General features: G+C 45.9%; 1 protein-coding gene and 1 pseudogene across 5 annotated transcripts in view; one reads left to right on the top strand and one right to left on the bottom strand.

The window, feature by feature from the left end:
* The window catches only part of LOC149353523 (nuclear pore complex protein Nup133-like), a 111,184-nt gene that overhangs the window by 79,550 nt on the left and 13,159 nt on the right, over positions 1–18,475 (top strand). For 3 of the 5 annotated variants that reach the window (XM_089582614.1, XM_089582613.1, XM_089582615.1), the window contains 2 exons: positions 2,346–2,524; positions 17,875–17,950. In XM_089582614.1, coding sequence (XP_089438740.1) covers positions 2,346–2,524; positions 17,875–17,950 — 255 coding nt within the window. Of the gene's footprint in view, positions 1–2,345; positions 2,525–3,608; positions 3,653–12,504; positions 13,260–17,874; positions 17,951–18,475 lie in introns of those variants that run through there. The other 2 variants (XR_016291002.1, XM_089582616.1) reach the window with 2 other exon arrangements.
* Positions 4,917–7,531, bottom strand: LOC149353524 (uncharacterized; annotated as a pseudogene).

Raw genomic sequence — 18,475 nt, 5'->3', positions numbered from 1 at the left:
ATATCCCCAGTCCTAAGGAGTGCAAGAGGTGATACAGGTTGGAAGAGAGACAGTGACAGCGAAAGAAGCGAAGGATGAGGGGCTGCCAAACGCTATCAAACGCATCCTGAAAGTCAAGTAATATAAGAACTACGGGCATGCGGGATATGCGGAAATTTTCGAGAGCCGTTCGCAATGAGGCCAGGGCTTGCACTGTGCTGCGCAGCGCGAATGGGTAAACCCAAACTGGTTTGGGTGGAGATGACCCCTGGCATGCAAGAAATAGTAAAGATGTCCTTGAAGTAGGCGTTCTAATAGTATACCGAGGACTGAGTTCATCACTGTTGGCCGGTAGGAAGCAGGGAGGGAAGAGGGATGGTTTGGCTTAGGAAGGATGATGATCCGCCCCCTGCGCCACGCGGAGGGAAAGTGGCTGAGACGGAGGGCACCATTTAAAAGGAAGAGAAAGAAGGACGGGTGGTCCCGCCAGAGGCCCGTAACCAAGGGCGTAGTCAACCCATCTAGGCCGGGAGCCGTGCCAGTACCGAGTGCGTTCACGAGCAACTATAGCTCGTTACACGAGAACGGGACGTGTGGCGATACAGAAGGATGGTAAGGCGACTCGACGGATGCACAGATAGACGTGCGTAATGGTAAATCTATCAAAGAATTGTCAAATGCAACCTGCGTCCAGAGAAAAAAGTGCCGCCGACTCGACGACAGAATTCGTCGGAACGCCGCCTCCTGTGTCTGTGTCCAGAGGTGGTAGGTATACAGGGACGCACAGTTTGGTGAACACCTTCTGAAAGGGTGCTCCGAAAAGGTTTTTCCGAGTCACATTGTGACAGGCCTGGCACAGCACCGAGTCCTTCGCCTCACTGATGTTGTGTTAGCAAAGGTGAGTTCAGACTAGCGGACCGGATCGCGGATGGTCCATGCACGTCAGCGCGGTTCTCGTGACACGTGACCAAGCATCCGGGAGTCGGTCCAGACGTCAAGCATTCACACAAGCGCAGCGGACAATCCGTGCGTCCTCTCACCCACAGCGTGCTTGCGCTGTTTGCGTGGCTTCGAAAACTCAGCTGCCGAGAGTTTCAACTTGAACGCCGAGAGAAAACGTCGTCTCGCCGCACTGGCTGTAGCCATTGAAGCATCTGAGGGCAAAGAGGAAGCTTTCGCGGCTAAAAGTGGTTATGTTGAACAAAGTCATGGTTAGAAAAAAAGTGTTTGGACATGCAGGACCTGCTGTACGAGGACCTACTTGAATGCGATCCGGAGAGTACAAACGCTTGCTGCGGCTGAGTCCAGAGCAGTTTTACCAGATACTGGCTCACTGAGTGCCTTCTTTCCAAATTCACTCAAATTGGCAGAAACAACAAAGCAAAGCGGGCATTTATGCACACGCACAGCACGACGCAGTGCAGTATACACGGAGTGAACAACACAGCGAGCGAAACATGAAAAGGAGGACACACAATGCTGCATCCGAGCTGCAAATACGGTGAAAAGCATGCCAAAACGAAAGGCGCCAACATGGAGCAAAGCATACTTCATTCAGGATAGCTAGCCAGACAAGCACACCTAGAAGCAAAAAAGAGCAAAAACAATCCCGGTCCGCCGCCAAGCCCTCAGACTGAAAAAGGCAAGCGTTTTCATTAAGTCCGCGGTGCGGGCCCAGAAAAGTGCACGCCGCCCGCTCAAGGTTGTTCAGAGCAGTGACGTTCACGTCACATGGCACGCGGACAGCACTGATGCGCCCGGACCATCCATGATCCGGTCTGCTCGTCTGAACCCACCTTAACAGGCAAGTGCTGCCTGAAACGCGGTTCGATAGACGGGGCACAACGATGGTTCTGAGCAACGCTGGAAGTGCCGGCGCAAAGCTCGAACGCAGCACCGCTTGATGGCAAGCTCAGGGAACCACCATGGCTTCGGTGCCGGAGCACACCCAACCGTACGCTTGTGGCACTCAATCAGCACGGAAACTCGGTCGTGGAACCGGTTGACGACGGTCTCCAGTGCGTCGGAGGAGTGCAGATAACAGCTGCAGAGACGGCTGCAGGCCTGAACTGCATGTTACATTGCTTCTGGCGCCCCTCTGATCTGCGTGGAATAGCAGATGTTTTGACAATTGGCAGGGCCCCGGTGATTGGCCGATAGTCTGGCCACATAGGTCGGTTTTCGGTGCATATATTTGTCACACATACAGTGCTCATTTCTATTCCAGTTTATTGGGAGAAAAATTTTAAATGTGTGCATGCAGGCAGAACTGATGGAGCCATCTAGCCAGCATTGACTCTGCTAATATACAACTAGTGCCATGTGCAGTACTATGTTGTAGATGCATCTTGTAATAACTCACTCAGGGCGACATATGGAGCTCTTGGACCTGCCAGCCTCTCAGGACGCCAAAGTGGAGCGTTTCCTGCAGGGCTATCCCAGCCTGAGGCGGCTGCACGAAATTCACCTGCAGAACATGGGGGAGGCCGCAGTCACTTTGCACCGTCTGCACCAGCGCGAGGAGCAAAATATGCTTCGGAAAAAGGTAGCAGTGCTTGGCTTCAGAATGTGCTTGCACACTTTGAAGCGAAGTTGCCCCAGGACATTCAGATCTGAATAGCGGAGGTTGTTCACTCAAGTTCATAAATAGCAGCCTTATTTTGGAGTTCGCTTCTGTGATGGGTTAGTGGCTATAGCATTTGGCTGCCGAGTTCATGGCTGTGGGCACAAGGAATAGTAACATGCTTTGGAAAAGCGTTGGTGTTCTTGGCCTCAAGCAAGTCGCCCCAGGACATCAGGTCACCTGCCATGATGAGTTAATGGCTATAGCAGGGGTCTCAAACTCATATTACTATGCGAGCGGCATTGAGAAAATTTCGTCTCACGTGGGCCAGAAGCCGGAAAAAGAACAAAAAGAGGGGGAAGGGGGTTAATCACGATGGCTTCTTTTTCTATCTGCTAGGTGAAGATCGTCAATCTTGCAGTGTGTTAAAGCAACTGCAACGATAATTGTCCTTGTCAAGTAGAAATTTTTTTTTAAATCGCTGGAATTACTCTTCAGCCCTAAGTGTGCTGCTGGCTTATATGTGCGTAAAATCTGTATGTTACAAAAAAAAGCTGTCCGTTACTTAGCTAATGTTCTTTACCATGCTCCTACCGATCACTTATTTTCACGCTACCACATTATACCTGTTCATAGCTTGTATGAATATTATTTAGCAGCCAGATACAAGAAAATCTCTGAAATATGGTAATTGCCGGTTTCTAGACCTAAGGGGAGATGTGGATCTTGAAATGGTCAAACCAAAATTGATTTTGCAAAAAATGGCATATTCGGGATTAGTACACTCGAAATTACCTGCCTAAAAAGTTTCAAGGTCTAATTCGACCTCCAACTACTAATCTATATATTTGGCACATACAAAGCGCGATTTCGAAGCACATACAAAGCGATTTCGAAGCGAAACGCGTCAGAACTTTGTGCCCGTAGCTTCCTACGACTGCATCCCCGATGGCAGCCATCTTCTTTTTGTGTAAAAGCTGGGCCCCTTCCCCACATCTTGGTATTACTCACTGCTGTGAAATACTTTTTGAATGTCCGCATTTCGCCTCTTTTTTTTTTTTTTCAGGCCTCCACAACGGCCTCCAAATGGCTGATGCGAGCATTACAAACGTGATTTTCTCAGCTTTGTGTTTTTTGCCAACATGACTAACCTTACAGAAGTTTTTACTAGTTTTTTGTGATGAAATTTTAATTAATCTTGTACCTTTGAAAGTACAAAACTGTGGAGCTATGCTATTTTTTTTGTCTCAGTTGAACATTTCAAATTTTGTGAACCATAATGTCACCTAATTATATGTCATAATAATGGTGCTTGTAAATAATTGAGCATTTTTATATGATGATATACCTCAGCAACAGTATAATTAGCATAGCTCCAGATGGCAGGTCTTTGGATGCAGCTCCATTTCAGCTGAAACTAAAAAATGTTGAAAGAAAGTGTCTTAATAACCTGTTGCAATTTAGCTACTTAGGCTTCAGTTATTTCCTGTACTATGGGAACTAATTGATATATATTGCAACTAATTATATTTTTGAAAACAGGAAGAAGAAAAAGTTATACACACCTAATTTTCTTATTTAATAATAAAAATTTTAATTTTTAAGGCCCGCGTTTTCTCTTAACTTCTCTCATACGAACTATCCTGGCTTATGTTCTCCGAAATACAGAGAAATCGTTTATTCCTTTTTGCTGCACTAACTATGGAAAACAGATGCCACATTTCAACTTTCCCCACTTACTTAACCAACTATAGAGTCTATGAATATTGATATTACCAGGGGTGCAACAGCTGAAATAGGATTTGTAGCAATTTTTGGAGAAGAAAAATCTTAGTTTTGGAGCAGTAAAATCCACATTTGGAGCAACTTACGGGAAAAATATTCGGCATTTTGGAGCTAATATTCATAACTTGGAGCAATTTCACGGGAAAGAAGCCTTACTTCCTGTACAAAAATAAGATCTGAACATCGGACTATATACATGTGAGCCATAAAATCTAGTTGGTTTATTTTTAAGGCTGTCTCACTTCAATTATGCTTTAGCTTCATTGGGCAAGGATCTGCAAATCATTTACAAATGAACACTTGAGAAACCCATAAGGTAGGGATCTATGCACAAACCTGTAAAAAAGGTTAATCCGTAGGTACACTATACAAGACCAAGCAAAGGAACATACAAGAAATAGTTTGCATCAACACTACAAAAAAATTATTGCAGTTCTAATCACATGTAGACAGGAATATCGACTAGAACACATCACGACTAGCACCAACACCTAATAGACAAGAATGTCCACATCATGACTAGGTGCAAGGCAAGCTAAGCCGCTCCTGCACTATTACAATATACATGTCCAGTGTAGATGTTGTTTGCATGTCAATGCCTCGCCTTTTTTAACATTTGCTTTTCCAGTTCCTTGAGGTCTTTAAGGGCTTGCTCAAGGTTTCCATTCCCTGTAGTCAACAGCAAGCGACCACTTTCAACCTTGTCCATGTCTTTCTCTTTGATACCGAAGTTTATCATCTCTTCAGCCCTAGTGAGCAACACCTTGCTGGTTTGCACCTGGCCTTCCAATGCTTTCTTCTTTGCTTCAAGAGTACACTGGTTTGAAACAGCCTCCTATGCTGCCCGCTTGCTTGTGCTTTCTTCAGCGCTCATCCTCAGAGCATACTTCGCTCGTGACTGCCTCACACATCTCAAAAGGTCAGAGCTGAGGGGCACCTTACTTGCATCACCATCATAGCGCTGAAGATAACTTTTAATGTGGCACATTCCGTTAACACTAGCGATGTTCAGAGAGCTCCGTCCATCTAAAAGGTGCTTATTTTCACTGAAGCCTCGTTCTAGGTCAGCATTTCCGTGCGGCAGAGAAAGAACTGCTTTTACAAGTTTCGAAAGCATGGGATACTTTGTTTAACCTGTTATTGTCTTCATGCAAAATATCTTTGCCCAGTAGACATCCAGCCTTCCTTCCAGGGTGCCTTTGCTCTGATCGCACTTCAGCATGAGCCATTCATCAACGAGATATGACACCTGACCATCACCCAAAACCTGAGGAAGTTGCCCCACACTGTAGTGTAAGGACCACACTTCCTGCTCAGCATTCTCGTATTGTAAACCCAGGAACCTTGCATGCATGACCACTTTATTTGTGAGGGGGAGCTTGTGAAGCAATGCTTTCGAACAAGCAAGGTAAAATGCCCGAGCTCCGAGGCGGAACCTTTTTTTTCTCTGAAGGGTCCCGGCCTTCCATAGCTTTTTCTGTGTCCACGCCAACTTCCGGTCGTGCCTTCCAAAAGGCAGCATCATCCAGGTTAAGCTTGGTTAACTCCTCTGCACTCTTGCTACAAAATATTTCGCTTCTTAAAAACCGACTCAAAACTTGTCGCACTAATCCTAGAATTTCTTCATGAAGGACATGCAGAAGTGGCTCCCGCCTTTGGAAGAGTTTCTGGAACCCGGTGAACAGCTCTGCAGCATTCCTCAGAAACAGTACCTTTGCATAAAGGTCCTTGCTGCCAAAAGCTGCAGCAAGTCTGCTGTGTTGGGTCTGCACACCTGGTCGCAGTCTACCACAGTTCCCCCCAAAAAAGGACTGCAAGGCAGTGAACTGTTCTTCCACGCGGACTAGAGAATCTTGCAATGTCAGCCAGCGATTAGAGACGTGTCGGAGGAAGACATGAGGCTCTATCCCCAAAATCTCTTGATGTTCTTTCAGGCCCTCGGCACGCACAGGATGCTTAAAATAATAATAAACATCCCTGACAAGTTCTTCAACATCAGAACAAAATGCATCTAAGCCCTTCGAAAATGCATTGTGCACTTTGTGCAAAGTGCACTCCCCAACATCAACAAGATTTGGGTTTATCTTTTGTTTCAGCTTAGATTTCACGCTCTTCATGACATTAGGGCCATCACTGAAAAAGCAAAGAAACCCTTGTTTTGGCAACTCAGTTAGGGCATCCTCTATGCACCCTACAATTATATCCCCAGTGGCACGACCGAAGTTAAAAGAGTTCAAGTGCTTGACAACAACTTGCTTTGCAGTTTCGGAGAAATATCTAATCAGCAAATCCAACTGCTGCACACGCTGTTCAGGTTTTGGAGTTTCGTCAATCATTAACGAAAAAAAAACATTTGGCCGACACAACTCTGTCAAAAGCTTTGATTTGAAGTAAGGCCCCAGACCATCTGAGATGACATAAGAAAGTTTTGCCCTTCCACAGGTAAAACTCTTGGCCACATCACTGTCGGGAAACATCCTTTTATAGATGTGTGTTGCTTTGTCACCCCATGAGTAGGGAATGCCTTTTGAAACAACAGACATTGCAAATATGGTTTCAGCCTCACAAACTTGGTCTTGCAACGAGGAATGAGGCCTCCCCCGTGAAAAATCTATCGTGGCTTGCACGGTCTTGGGCGCCAGTAGCACACCACTAGAATCTCTATGCTTTGCCGCTACCTCCACATGCTTCTTCATGTTTGCATGGCGCTTGACAGCAGCAGTACCATGCTGAGCACAGCAAATTGTCACATTGCACAAGATACAAAAAGCATCTGTGTCCTTGATGCCTGCCCTGCACCAACCACTGATCACATCATTGTTGCAGTCCACTGCATTCAGCACCGAGGCATTGAATTTTGTGCACCGCCCTGTGAAGAAAGGAAAAAAGTTCATTTTATAAAAGGCAGTATGTTCACTACTATTACCAGCAAACTACAAACTACAGTCGGGAACTGATTTTTTTCGGCCTCCGGAGGAAACAAGAAAGTACAAACAATCGGGCATTTAGAAATAAAATTTATCCACTGCAATATTCATAGTAAGCCGCCCTATTCCTCCACCTGAAATTCATAGAAAATATAGGGTGGGGAACATGCATTTAAAAAAATAGCAAAAGCTAAAAAATATGTATTTTTCAACAAGGCGTGGCTTAAGAACCTTAACCACAGGATGTTATCTTGCTCATAAGCACCATAACGTAATGTTTTTTACTGGACACAATATGCATGGACCGCTGCATGCATCGCAGAAGTGCGGCACCAGAACAGCCTCATTCAAATCTGACTGCGATCAACCTGTGACCAAAAACGAACGCAGTACGACACACAAAAAAACCAATAAGCTGGGGATCCAAGGGATGGAGGTTCGATTCCCTGGTAGAAAAGGTTTATTAATTTATTTTTTAAATATCGATTCAATATGGTGATTGGGCATCCGGTCTCGACCAATCAGAGCCGCCGCAAAAGCGGGACAGATTTTGTTCACAACGATGAGGCATTAAACCTTAAAAATAAAAAGTAACAGGGCAAAGCCGCGTGACAGAAAGGCATCCGAATTACAACTTACAAGCTAGGAAGGGAACGTACACTGAAAAAAAAAATCTGCGGGCAAAATTAGATGGGGGCAAATGCTGAAAGCAGATAAGTAGGGGAATTGTAAGCAAACAAAACTGGCGAGTTCGTCTTCGGCACGTGGTTTACGCTTTCTAGGTGCGGGCGATGACTCGGGATATTAGGTGTAAGTAGATGTTGCCGAAAACCTCTGAAATGTTTTTTTTTTTCAATAGCCGCCGGCATGCGACATTATACTGTGACTGTAGTGCAATGACTGATCTTGTGAACACTTCCTTTGTAGCACGAGATGAGAGCTTAGTCTGGAATGACAACTGCAGGCAAGCACAACTGCTTCTGCATTATTCCGGACTTTACCAGTATGCCTTGGCTGAGTTTTCTCGATGTTTCTGAGCTAACTTTAAATAGACCACTTCCGAATGCAAAGGGCCTTCATAGTTCGACGAGCCCGACTGCTGCTATCGGCACCCCCGTGTTGCTTTTTGAGTGCACTTGCAAGGCGCGACTGATTCACCTCCTATCTTACGATGTGAATGTGATCAACGAAAAAACGTACTGATTTCGCGGTGCATGGATGGCGCAACAGAATACCGGCAACTTCGAGCAGCAGCACAAAAAGTCGTGCAACACAATGTGACGCCTGCATTAAAAGGTTGCGGCACATTAAACACAACCATACCAGTAAAATACAACCGCGAATTCATACCCGTCTGCTCTGCCGCTTCATCTGAAGTCTGGCAAACGATGACATCGTTGATTTTGGCAGCATATCGCCCCCACCCCAAAGAGACGGCGTTAATATTTGCAGCACCTCTCTCATTGATCTCCATCTAACACACATCGAACGAATCAAGTTTGAATGCACTCACCTTTACTCATGATGAACGCCTATCGACACTGTAGCGGTGCGACCAGCTGGGGAAACCAATCCGAGGTAAGTGTCCAAGACCGTCCCTCGGCGTCGACAAGCCGCCGCACACACAAGCTACGGTTGCTACGGTACTCACCAACTTGCGCTCACCGTGCACGTGTTTTCTTTCTTTTCATGCATAGTTTCAAGCCATCAAGCCTCTAGCTGGATTGGATTGGCCACCGGCACTACATGTTGCCAACGCAGCTCCGATTTTTCGCCAAATCTAGCAAGACTACAATCTTTCGCGTCTAATCGGGCATTTTGGTGCAGCAAGGCGCAATTTTAACAAATTTCACACTTTTGGCGCAGCTTGGCGCAGAAATATGCAGCTGTATCAAAATGGCGCAATTGGCGCAACTGTTGCACCCCTGATATTACAAAAAACAACTTGTGCAAAATTTGAGCTGCTTTAACATAAAAGGGAAACGTTGCTAGGATGTATATTTTTCACTTCATATTGTCACGTTGTAGTGACGGCAGTCCAGCGGTCAGGAAGACACCAGAAATACTTGCAAACGAAGCTCTTTATTTGGGCTGACTTGCGCCCGCAAAAGAACTGACTCACTCGGTGGCGGCGTAAGCAACAAGCGTGCTCGTCAATCGTCGAACTACGAATGTCCGCCGCTCGCGGCATCGCTCAATTTAAAGCCGGCAAGGAAACTTCCAGATAACAGGTCAAGATCATCTACGGTAATCTGGAAAAACCTAGATGCAGCCTTTCATGGCTGCGAACAATCGAGATTAGTCTAGTCGCTTCTCGCGTCACGAACAATAGTGATAACGACCCTTTCCTGCTGCCTTGAGCGTGAACGAACAAACATTACAATGCTACGTGGCATTACCCCCCTTCGAAAGAAGCATTGTCTCGATGCTTTAAAATGAAATTAAACACAGAGAATGCTTCGAGAACTTAAGAGTCCTTTAGCGTTCCTAATAAGGTGTAAGGGCAGCGGTAAAAGCTTCAACTCTGGCCGTTTCGTCGTCGTCGTCGATGTTGTGGTAGTTTTTGTCGTCGTATTTGTCGTCGTATTTGTCGTCGTATTTGCCGTCGTAGTAGTCGTATTTGTCGTCGTAGTAGACGTCGTATTTGTCGTCGTCGTAGTAGTATTCGTAGTAGTCGTCTTAGTAGTCGTCGTAGTAGTCGTCGTAGGGATCGTCGTAGGGATCGTCGTCGTCTTCGTAGGGGTCGTCGTCGTCGTAGGGGGCATGGTCTTCTGTTTTCGTCGATGGAGGATCTTAGTTCCTGCGCTTAGAAGCAACCTCACCTCCAGAGGCTGCTTTATTTAGTTTAACGTTCGGGGGCTGGGGGAGCGTCCACGCACGGCGTAACCTCGGCTAGGAGAAACAAAGCGCGGGGACGATGGCGACGAGGAACTTCATAGGCGGCTCGGCGATGAGTATTCTTCCCGACGCAAAAACTCCTCGATTTCGGCTGGTCGCTGGCCGGGTCGGGGTCGTGGAGCGTCGTAAGAGAACCCTCGGATGCCCAGTCTTCTGTATGGGCAGTGCCGGAGGACGTGACCGGCTTCGCCACAGTGGAAGCATAGTGGGCGGCGCTGGTCGGGAGTTCTCCACTCGTCGCATTTCCTCGGCTGCGCGCGTCGCTCGTAGGACGGGCGGGTTGGGGCGAGTGGGCGGCGGTCCAACGCAGCTGGCTGAGGGCGATAGGGGCTTGGGTCCCGTCGTCGAGGTGGAGGACGGCGCACAGCTGCGGCGTAAGTCATGGCTGGGGGCTGCAGAGGCTGCGTGGGTGTCGGCGTCACACCCAAGGCCTGTTGAACTTCGTCCCGGATTACTTCAGTAAGTGGTGAAACCTGCGGCTGCGTTCCATTTGGCAGCAATCGTCGGAGCTCTTCTCGTACTACTTGGCGTATAACCTCCCGCAGGTCATTGCTGTTAGCGGTGTCCAGGCAGTTTGCTGAAAAAACGTGCTGCTGGCGCTCATATTGGCGGGCTCGGGCGTCAAGTGTTTTTTCCATCGTGGAGGCCTCTTCTATGAATTCCGCCACGGTTTTCGGTGGGTTCCGTACGAGGCCGGCAAAGAGTTGTTCTTTAACTCCTCGCATAAGCAGCTTGACCTTTTCTTCTTCCTTCATGTTCGAGTCGGCACGCCGGAAGAGACGCTTCATCTCCTCAGTGTACACTGCAACGGTCTCGTTTGGGTGTTGTATGCGAGACTGTAGCAGCTGCTGGGCTCTCTCCTTTCTCACGACGTTTGTGAAAGTCTTGAGAAGCTGCTCTTTGAAGGTTGCCCAATTCGCGAGGCTGGCTTCCTCATTCTCAAACCAGACTCTTGCTGGTCCCTCCAGGGCAAAGAAGACGTACCTAAATTTCATGGCATCGTCCCAGTTGTTAAAGACAGCCACTCGGTCGAACTGCTCCAGCCATTCTTCGGGGTCGGCGCCAGGCGAAGCGTCGAAGGTTGGTGGCACCCGGGGCTGCTGCAGAATGATTGGAGTCGTCGTCTGGGGCAAGCTCATGGTGGGCGTTGCTGCTGGCTTTCGCTTCCGGGTAGGGTCCGGCAGATTCCCGAACTCTGGTGCGTCCCCTTGCAGGCGTCGGCTAGTGCGGTGGACTGGACTCAGGTCCTGCGGTTGATGACTCAGAGGGCTGGCGTCACGGCTTGTAGGGGGTGTCCGGTACATGGAAGGCTACCACGCACCTCCCCCAGATGTCACGTTGTAGTGACGGCAGTCCAGCGGTCAGGAAGACACCAGAAATACTTGCAAACGAAGCTCTTTATTTGGGCTGACTTGCGCCCGCAAAAGAACTGACTCACTCGGTGGCGGCGTAAGCAACAAGCGTGCTCGTCAATCGTCGAACTACGAATGTCCGCCGCTCGCGGCATCGCTCAATTTAAAGCCGGCAAGGAAACTTCCAGATAACAGGTCAAGATCATCTACGGTAATCTGGAAAAACCTAGATGCAGCCTTTCATGGCTGCGAACAATCGAGATTAGTCTAGTCGCTTCTCGCGTCACGAACAATAGTGATAACGACCCTTTCCTGCTGCCTTGAGCGTGAACGAACAAACATTACAATGCTACGTGGCAATATCGAGATATTCTGTATGTACATGCCATTTGTGTGTAGGAAGTGTTGTGTGAAGTGTTAGCCGATCGTTTGATATTTGCAATGAACTGTGTCTCATTTTCCTGCTGTATTCCATGTAAAGGGGGTTCAGGGGACCCTCAAGTGATCTCTGATCACCTTGTATCCGAACCTACCGGCATCTGTGGTGAAAATAAACTTGAACTTCAACTTGAGGTTTACCAATGCTTGGCAGCAATAAGGGATACAATATCTGGTATTAGATATTGTGCAGAAACAATATGCTTTATGGCTGGAGTGGTCATCTGTCATCCTTGAACGCAGAGCAGATTTGTTCACTTTCAATAAAGAGAAGAGGTGCTCATATTAGTATGTGCTCCAGAACATGGCAAGGATCCTTGTCGCTTGGAGCTGCAGAGTTGGACAAATTGTCTTATCTAAAAATGTGTAAAACTCCGGGACACCTGCGTCCTCAAATTTCTGTCGTAATGTGGTGCTTGCTTGAAGTTCAATAAGCTGCTTTTGCAACTTCGGCTCATCATCATCGACTCGCACAGCGAAGGGCACAGAGAAAATTTCAAACTGTTTTGAGAGGCTGCGGGTATCTTGAAACCAAATTTTGAATTTTTCCTTGCGGTTGCAGGGCAAATCTGCAAAAATGAAGCAAGATTCTTGGGCAGTGTGCCCAAGTGACTCGAGAGTCAGAAAGTGGTCCATCTTATTCACTTTTGTCTGGCGTTGCCAGAGTTGTGTATTTGGCCTGAAATGTATGAACATCCTCTTTCATTTTCATTGTGATTTTTTGTTTTTCCATGAAGTTTTATGTTCAGGTGATCACATATGTCTGTGAGAAATGCAAGGGAATAAAGCCACTCTCATTTGACTGCTCAGCTATTGGCTTATTTTTCTCCTTCAAGAAGTTGTCGGTTTCCTTTCTCAAGTCAGAAAATCTCTTCAGCAGTTTTCCGTGGCTTATCCTGCGCATGTTGGTGTGGTGTAGAATCTCCTTAAGATTGCATTCTTCTTCTTGTTACAGAGAGGTGAACTGACGGTGGGTGAGCGCTCTTGAACGAATGAAGAATGTTCATTGCGCCAAATACAGTGTCCATGACAGATTTAATGCTCACTGTCTTGCTACATAGTGCTCCTTAGTGTAAAATGCAATGCACTACCACAAACTGTTCAGTGGCTCTGAGCCCATCAAACTTCATTTGAAAACATCCTACAAGACCACTTCTGCTTCCGACCATTGATGGAGTACCACTGGTTTCCACACACATCATCTGCTCCCATTGCAAGCCAATGTATTCAACTACTCCTTGCTGTGAAATGATGTCCGCTCTTGTAGTGGTGCCTTTCATCAGGACAATGTCCAGTAAAGTTCTGCTTTCATGTTGAGATTTTGGTCTGTGCCACTGGGCATTATTTGTAATGTCAGTGCTTTCATCAGTGGTGAGAGAAAAGGCTTCAAGTCCTGACATCGGTACATTAAAGGGCAACTGAAGCGGTTTTAGAATTCAATGAGCTTAAGGTCGCCGAATGTGCGAAATGTGCAGGTAAACCCTGCGAAATCATTTTGCTCTAGCATTTGAAATGGTCACGGTACCGCTGAATAAAATCATCGTCGGCATTCAGGCTTCTCTGAAGTGCACAGCGACGGGCAGAGGCCCCGATAATGACGTCACGTATGACGGCACTACGTTTCCAGCGAAGAAACAGTTATTCCATGGAAGAAAACCAATGCCATCGAAGGTGAAGCTCAGGATGCATTGTATGGCGCCATCTGATGATGCACTGCAGCATGCAGGCATAAGCAGCGGATATCTGAAATTTCAGCAACAATGACGTCGCTGCTGAGTTTCCTCGCACTCCTCCAACGGAGTAAGGAGAAGCCTAAACATCGTCGTGGTTTTAATCGACGATTATGTCACCATTTTAAATGCTAGTGCAAAAATACTTTGCATGCTATATCTAGAAGCTTGATAGATTCGAATTCTTGAATAACCTAGAATTCTCAAAATACCATTTCAGCTTCTCTTAAGGCGTTTTGAATGTCGTGGCCTATCTTGGCAATTCTCTCCGCAACTGTCCTGGGTGAAAGGCTTACCGTATAAGCTCGTGTAAGGGCCGCACTTTTTTTTTTAATTTGGGTGCAAATTCTTGATGTGTGGCCCATACAGGAATTTAAAAAAAAAAAAGTATAACTGTATTTTGTTCGCAGTTATCAAGTTAAAAATGGGTGTGGCCTCTACACAGGTGTGGCCCTTGCATGACATTATATGGTATCTTTTCTAATTCCTTTTTCATGCTTGGACAAACAGTGCCTGCGGTTTCAAGCAAGTAGTATTTCGCAAATAACCATCGGTGAAAGGTTTTGCAGATTTTGCATTTAGATGGGAAATAATGATGCTTACTCTCTCCATTTCTTCCACTGTTTTGGCAGGCTTTGAAAAAATTGTTGCTGTTTTCCGAGTGACGCCTTCAATTGATCCACTTTGTTGTCACACATCTTTCCAGTTAATGCACTGTACTTGTCATGATGACAGGACATGAAATGGCGTCGCACGTTCTACTCCTTCGGCACAGGTAGTCTGACGGCAGATTAAACATACCATCTTGTGCTACGGCTCAGTGAAGAAATACGGCTGTTGCCATTGATGTTAAAATCACCGTTTTTCATCTTCAGTTTTTCGTTTCATTGAAGTCTTCGACAGCAGCATTTCAACAATGAACTTTGAACGGGGAAAGCCTATGTTCTTGCTGCCACAAGGGCTGTAGATAATATTGAAATAGATGTGACAGTAGTGAAATGCAAATTAGAGCAGGTTATCATCAAGTGGCATTTGGTATGGTGAAGTGCCTAATATAGCTTCCCAAATAATGTCCCAAAGGGTGAGAAAAACAGAAAAAACCCTCCCCAATAAAGCGGGTGTAGTGTGCGGCATGCGAACTACACAGTCTCCAAGTGGCAAGTGGGCTATGAGGCATGCAACAAGTACTTCTGGCTAAGAAGGCTTCTCCTGAACCCCAACTGTATGCCTTTGTAGGAACGCTTGCATGGCTGTGCAATTATCAGTACTCACTGAATGTGCTGAAGGAAACAAGCAAAGGTTGCGGCCAGTTTAACTTTGTTGTCATTCTGCGTGCCTTAATGCTCCCCTGGAATATCTTGATCTCCAACTGCTAAAATTGGTAGATGATAATTTTCAACAGCTAAACTTGCAGCTTCATACTTGTACCCTTTCTAACATTAGTTGTCCTGGTTTTTCGAGCTGAAATTTTACTGCTAAACTACTTAAGAGGAGACCCTGATCTTGGGGAAAAAGTTTTGCTATTGAAGTCACAAATGTGCAATCTTCAGGGAACATGCAGTTGTTTGTGCCGATTCTAAATATGTCATTTAATTTCGTGTAAAACAAGTCCCTGTGCACATATGCAGTATGTTATGCCACTCTTTTGGAAAGAGTATTAAGAAGTTTTGCTCGAGAGAACTTGTTTGAATGCATGCCATTGGTTTCTCTTGACATCAAGGAATGCAATAAGGGCAAAACTATCATCCTGCCTATTGTAGAAGTTCAGTTATATGATTTTCAAGTCACCACTTCAGATGTGGGAAAAGTTTGTATCCCTGTTTTTGGGCTTTTAACATAAAAAACCCCATAGTTCTGTAACCAGCACGATGATAATTTTACCCTTAATGCATTCCCTGATGTGGCAAAAAAGTAATGTCATGCATTTAGGCAAGTTTCTTGCAGCAAAATTTCTTCAAAGCTGTCTCCAAAAACTTACAGAACATATTGCATAGGTGTACGAGGACTTGTTTCACATGAGCCGCCGCGGTGGCCTAGTGGTTATGGTGCTTGGTGTCTGACCCGAAAGACACAGGTTCGATCATGGCTGCGGCAGTCACATTTTGATGGAGGCAGAATGCTAGAGGCCCGTGTGCTGTGCAATGTTATTGCGCATTAAAGAACACTAGGTGGTTGAAATTATCTGGAGGCCTCCACCCTCCACTACGGTGTTCCTCATAGCCTGAGTCGCTTTGAGACATTAAACCCCACAAACTGAACCAAACTTGTTTTACATCATATAAATGACATTTAGAATCAGCACACAATAAATACAAGCTCCCTGAAGATTTTATATTTGTGAGTTCCTTAATAAAAATTTTTTTAAGAGACCAGGATCCCCCCTTAAAACTGGGAAATGTATGTGACAGTAATAGCTGGCTTTCAGGAATGGGGGGGAATAAAGTTTTCGTAGAATTGCTGGCAGTCAGGAAGTCCATGGTTTGAGCAGGGAGAAATACGTGGTAGATGGGCATCCTTTGCCCTCCTTTCAGTAATGAGGTGAGAACTTAACAAAGACTTGCCCCCTCCCCCCCCCCCTAAAAAAAACAGCCACGCAGCTTTATCGGCCTACTCATATAGGCATGCTTTCTGTGCAATCAGAGTCTTCATATCTTTCATTGGTTGCCTGTAGTTGCCCGTCTCGTTTTCGGAGCGTGATTTCACGGAATGAACAAAACAGCATTGTTGCTGAAGCACTCCAGGAGATGGACAATAGGTCAGTTTACAGATCACCTCTGCCGTGGCTACTGAGAAGTCCATCATCCGTATCTTTTGTTACCATCTGAATACTTTCGCCTTATACAAGACAAAAGTTAGTAGTGACTCACAGTCAGGAATAAAGGCAAAGATATGAAGTTACTGCCTTTTAGTTTCCACACCCGAGATTTCTATTCTGGCATGTTAAAGATCCCCAGGTGGTTGAAATATCTAGAGCCCTTCACTACGGAGTCCCTCATAGCGTCAGTTGCTTTGGGACGTTAACCCTAATAAACCAAACCAAACCAATCACTTTTGGAACATAATTTCACGAAATGAACAGAACAGCTTTGTTGCTGAAGCGCTCCAGGAGATGGGCAATAGGTCAGTTTACAGATCACCTCTGCCGTGGCTACTGAGAAGTTCATCGTCCGTATCTTTTGTTACCACCTGAATACTTTCGCCTTATACAAAACAAAAGTTTGTGACTCACAGTCAGGAATAAAGGCAAAGGTAGGAAGTTGCTGCCTTTCAGTTTCCACACCAGAGATTTCTATTCTGGTGTGGAAATTGTCCACTCCTGAACAACTTTCTGTGTGGCTCTGCAGCAAAAGCTACGCAGAAAAGGGAAAGAAGTGGGCCTTGGTTTCCGTGTCATGGGGGCTGGGCTTGTTTTTAGGTTTAGTTGTGCAGAAGGGTGTTAGAGAAAGAAAGGGTTGTCTGGCATCTTGCTCTCTGTGTGCTCTAGAAGGCAGCTGATGTCCGTCTGAACAGAATGTAGATCAAGGGGCCCCTGCCTCTTTTCACAACGAATGAGTGCTGTCTGCAGATGTAACTTTTTGGCCAATTTCAGTTAGAAAACAAATCTGGTGATGAGCCGACTCATGGAGCTAGCACGAGCTTTTGAAATAAAAGGTAAAACTTGGAGGGCCAGCGGGCCGTGCGTTTTAGACCCCTGGGCTATAGCATGTCGCTACTGAGTTCATGATTGCAGGATCAGGTCTCAGCCACAGCAGCTACATTTTAGTGGAAGTGATGTGCAAAAACACGTGTGCTGTGCGAGGTCAGTGCGCGTTAAAGAACCCCTGGTGTTCGAAAGTAATCAGGAGACCTCTGCTATGGAGTTCCTCATAGCCCATGTGCAGCTTTGGAATGCTAAGCCCCACATACCAAGCCATCATTTTTGAAGTGCAATGAGATGGTATTTGGGTAATGGAATTTCAATGCGTTTTAAACAACCACACGTGGTCGAAATTGTTCAGGAGTCCTTCCATTATAGCTTGCCTCATAACCCACAGTGTAGCTTTGGCACATGACTATTCATTAACCACTATAAAGTTTTCATCAGTGTTCAGGAGTTGCTAGGCGTCTTATTTTACCACTGCGTCTCAGTGCATGCTGTCAAACTGCCGTTTCCCTTCTGTTTTGGAGCCGTTCAAGGATTGCCTTTTTTCCTCTCTCTACAGCACCTGCTAAGCCACAGCAAGCTGGCAGCACTTGCCAGTGATGACCCACCAGAGACATATGCTGAAATGATCAAGAGTGAGTGAAAATTTGTGTGAACATAGACAGAAAATTGCATGACGACTGCACATTTAGTAATGCACTAGCCTGCATGCTGTAATTAGATACCCATGCAAGAAGGATGCCCATGCTGGGTGGGGTCCCTGCTGCCTCTCCCTTCCCCGATCATTCTTGGCTGCATGGACGCAAAATGACTATGACCACAACCTCATTTTTGTACGGCGGAGTGGTGTACGTTTTGCCAAACAGAGGAACTAAAAGAATGGCATGCCCTTATGTGGGTAAAATGGCGTTCTTTTTTAGGTTTTCGTTCGAATTTTTTGCTCCAAGAAAAGTCCGGTTTAAAATTTAATGCATCACATCAAAATGAAGCTAGTTAAACATGTTTCAATTACACAAGTTTCATTAATGTGTTCCATGTTTTTCGCCAAACCTTTATTGCAACTAAATTAAGGTTTTTGTATAAAATTTAAACAGGATTTGTAGAGAAATGTTTGTATATAAAAAGAAAAAAATTTTTAAAGGAACTTTGCAACATTCAAG

This window comes from Amblyomma mixtum, chromosome 3 (genome assembly GCF_055824585.1).
Source record: "Amblyomma mixtum isolate Tamu chromosome 3, ASM5582458v1, whole genome shotgun sequence".
NCBI lineage: Eukaryota > Metazoa > Arthropoda > Arachnida > Ixodida > Ixodidae > Amblyomma > Amblyomma mixtum.
The sequence above is the reverse complement of the archived record's forward strand: the minus strand, read 5'-3'. Positions and strand labels throughout refer to the sequence as shown.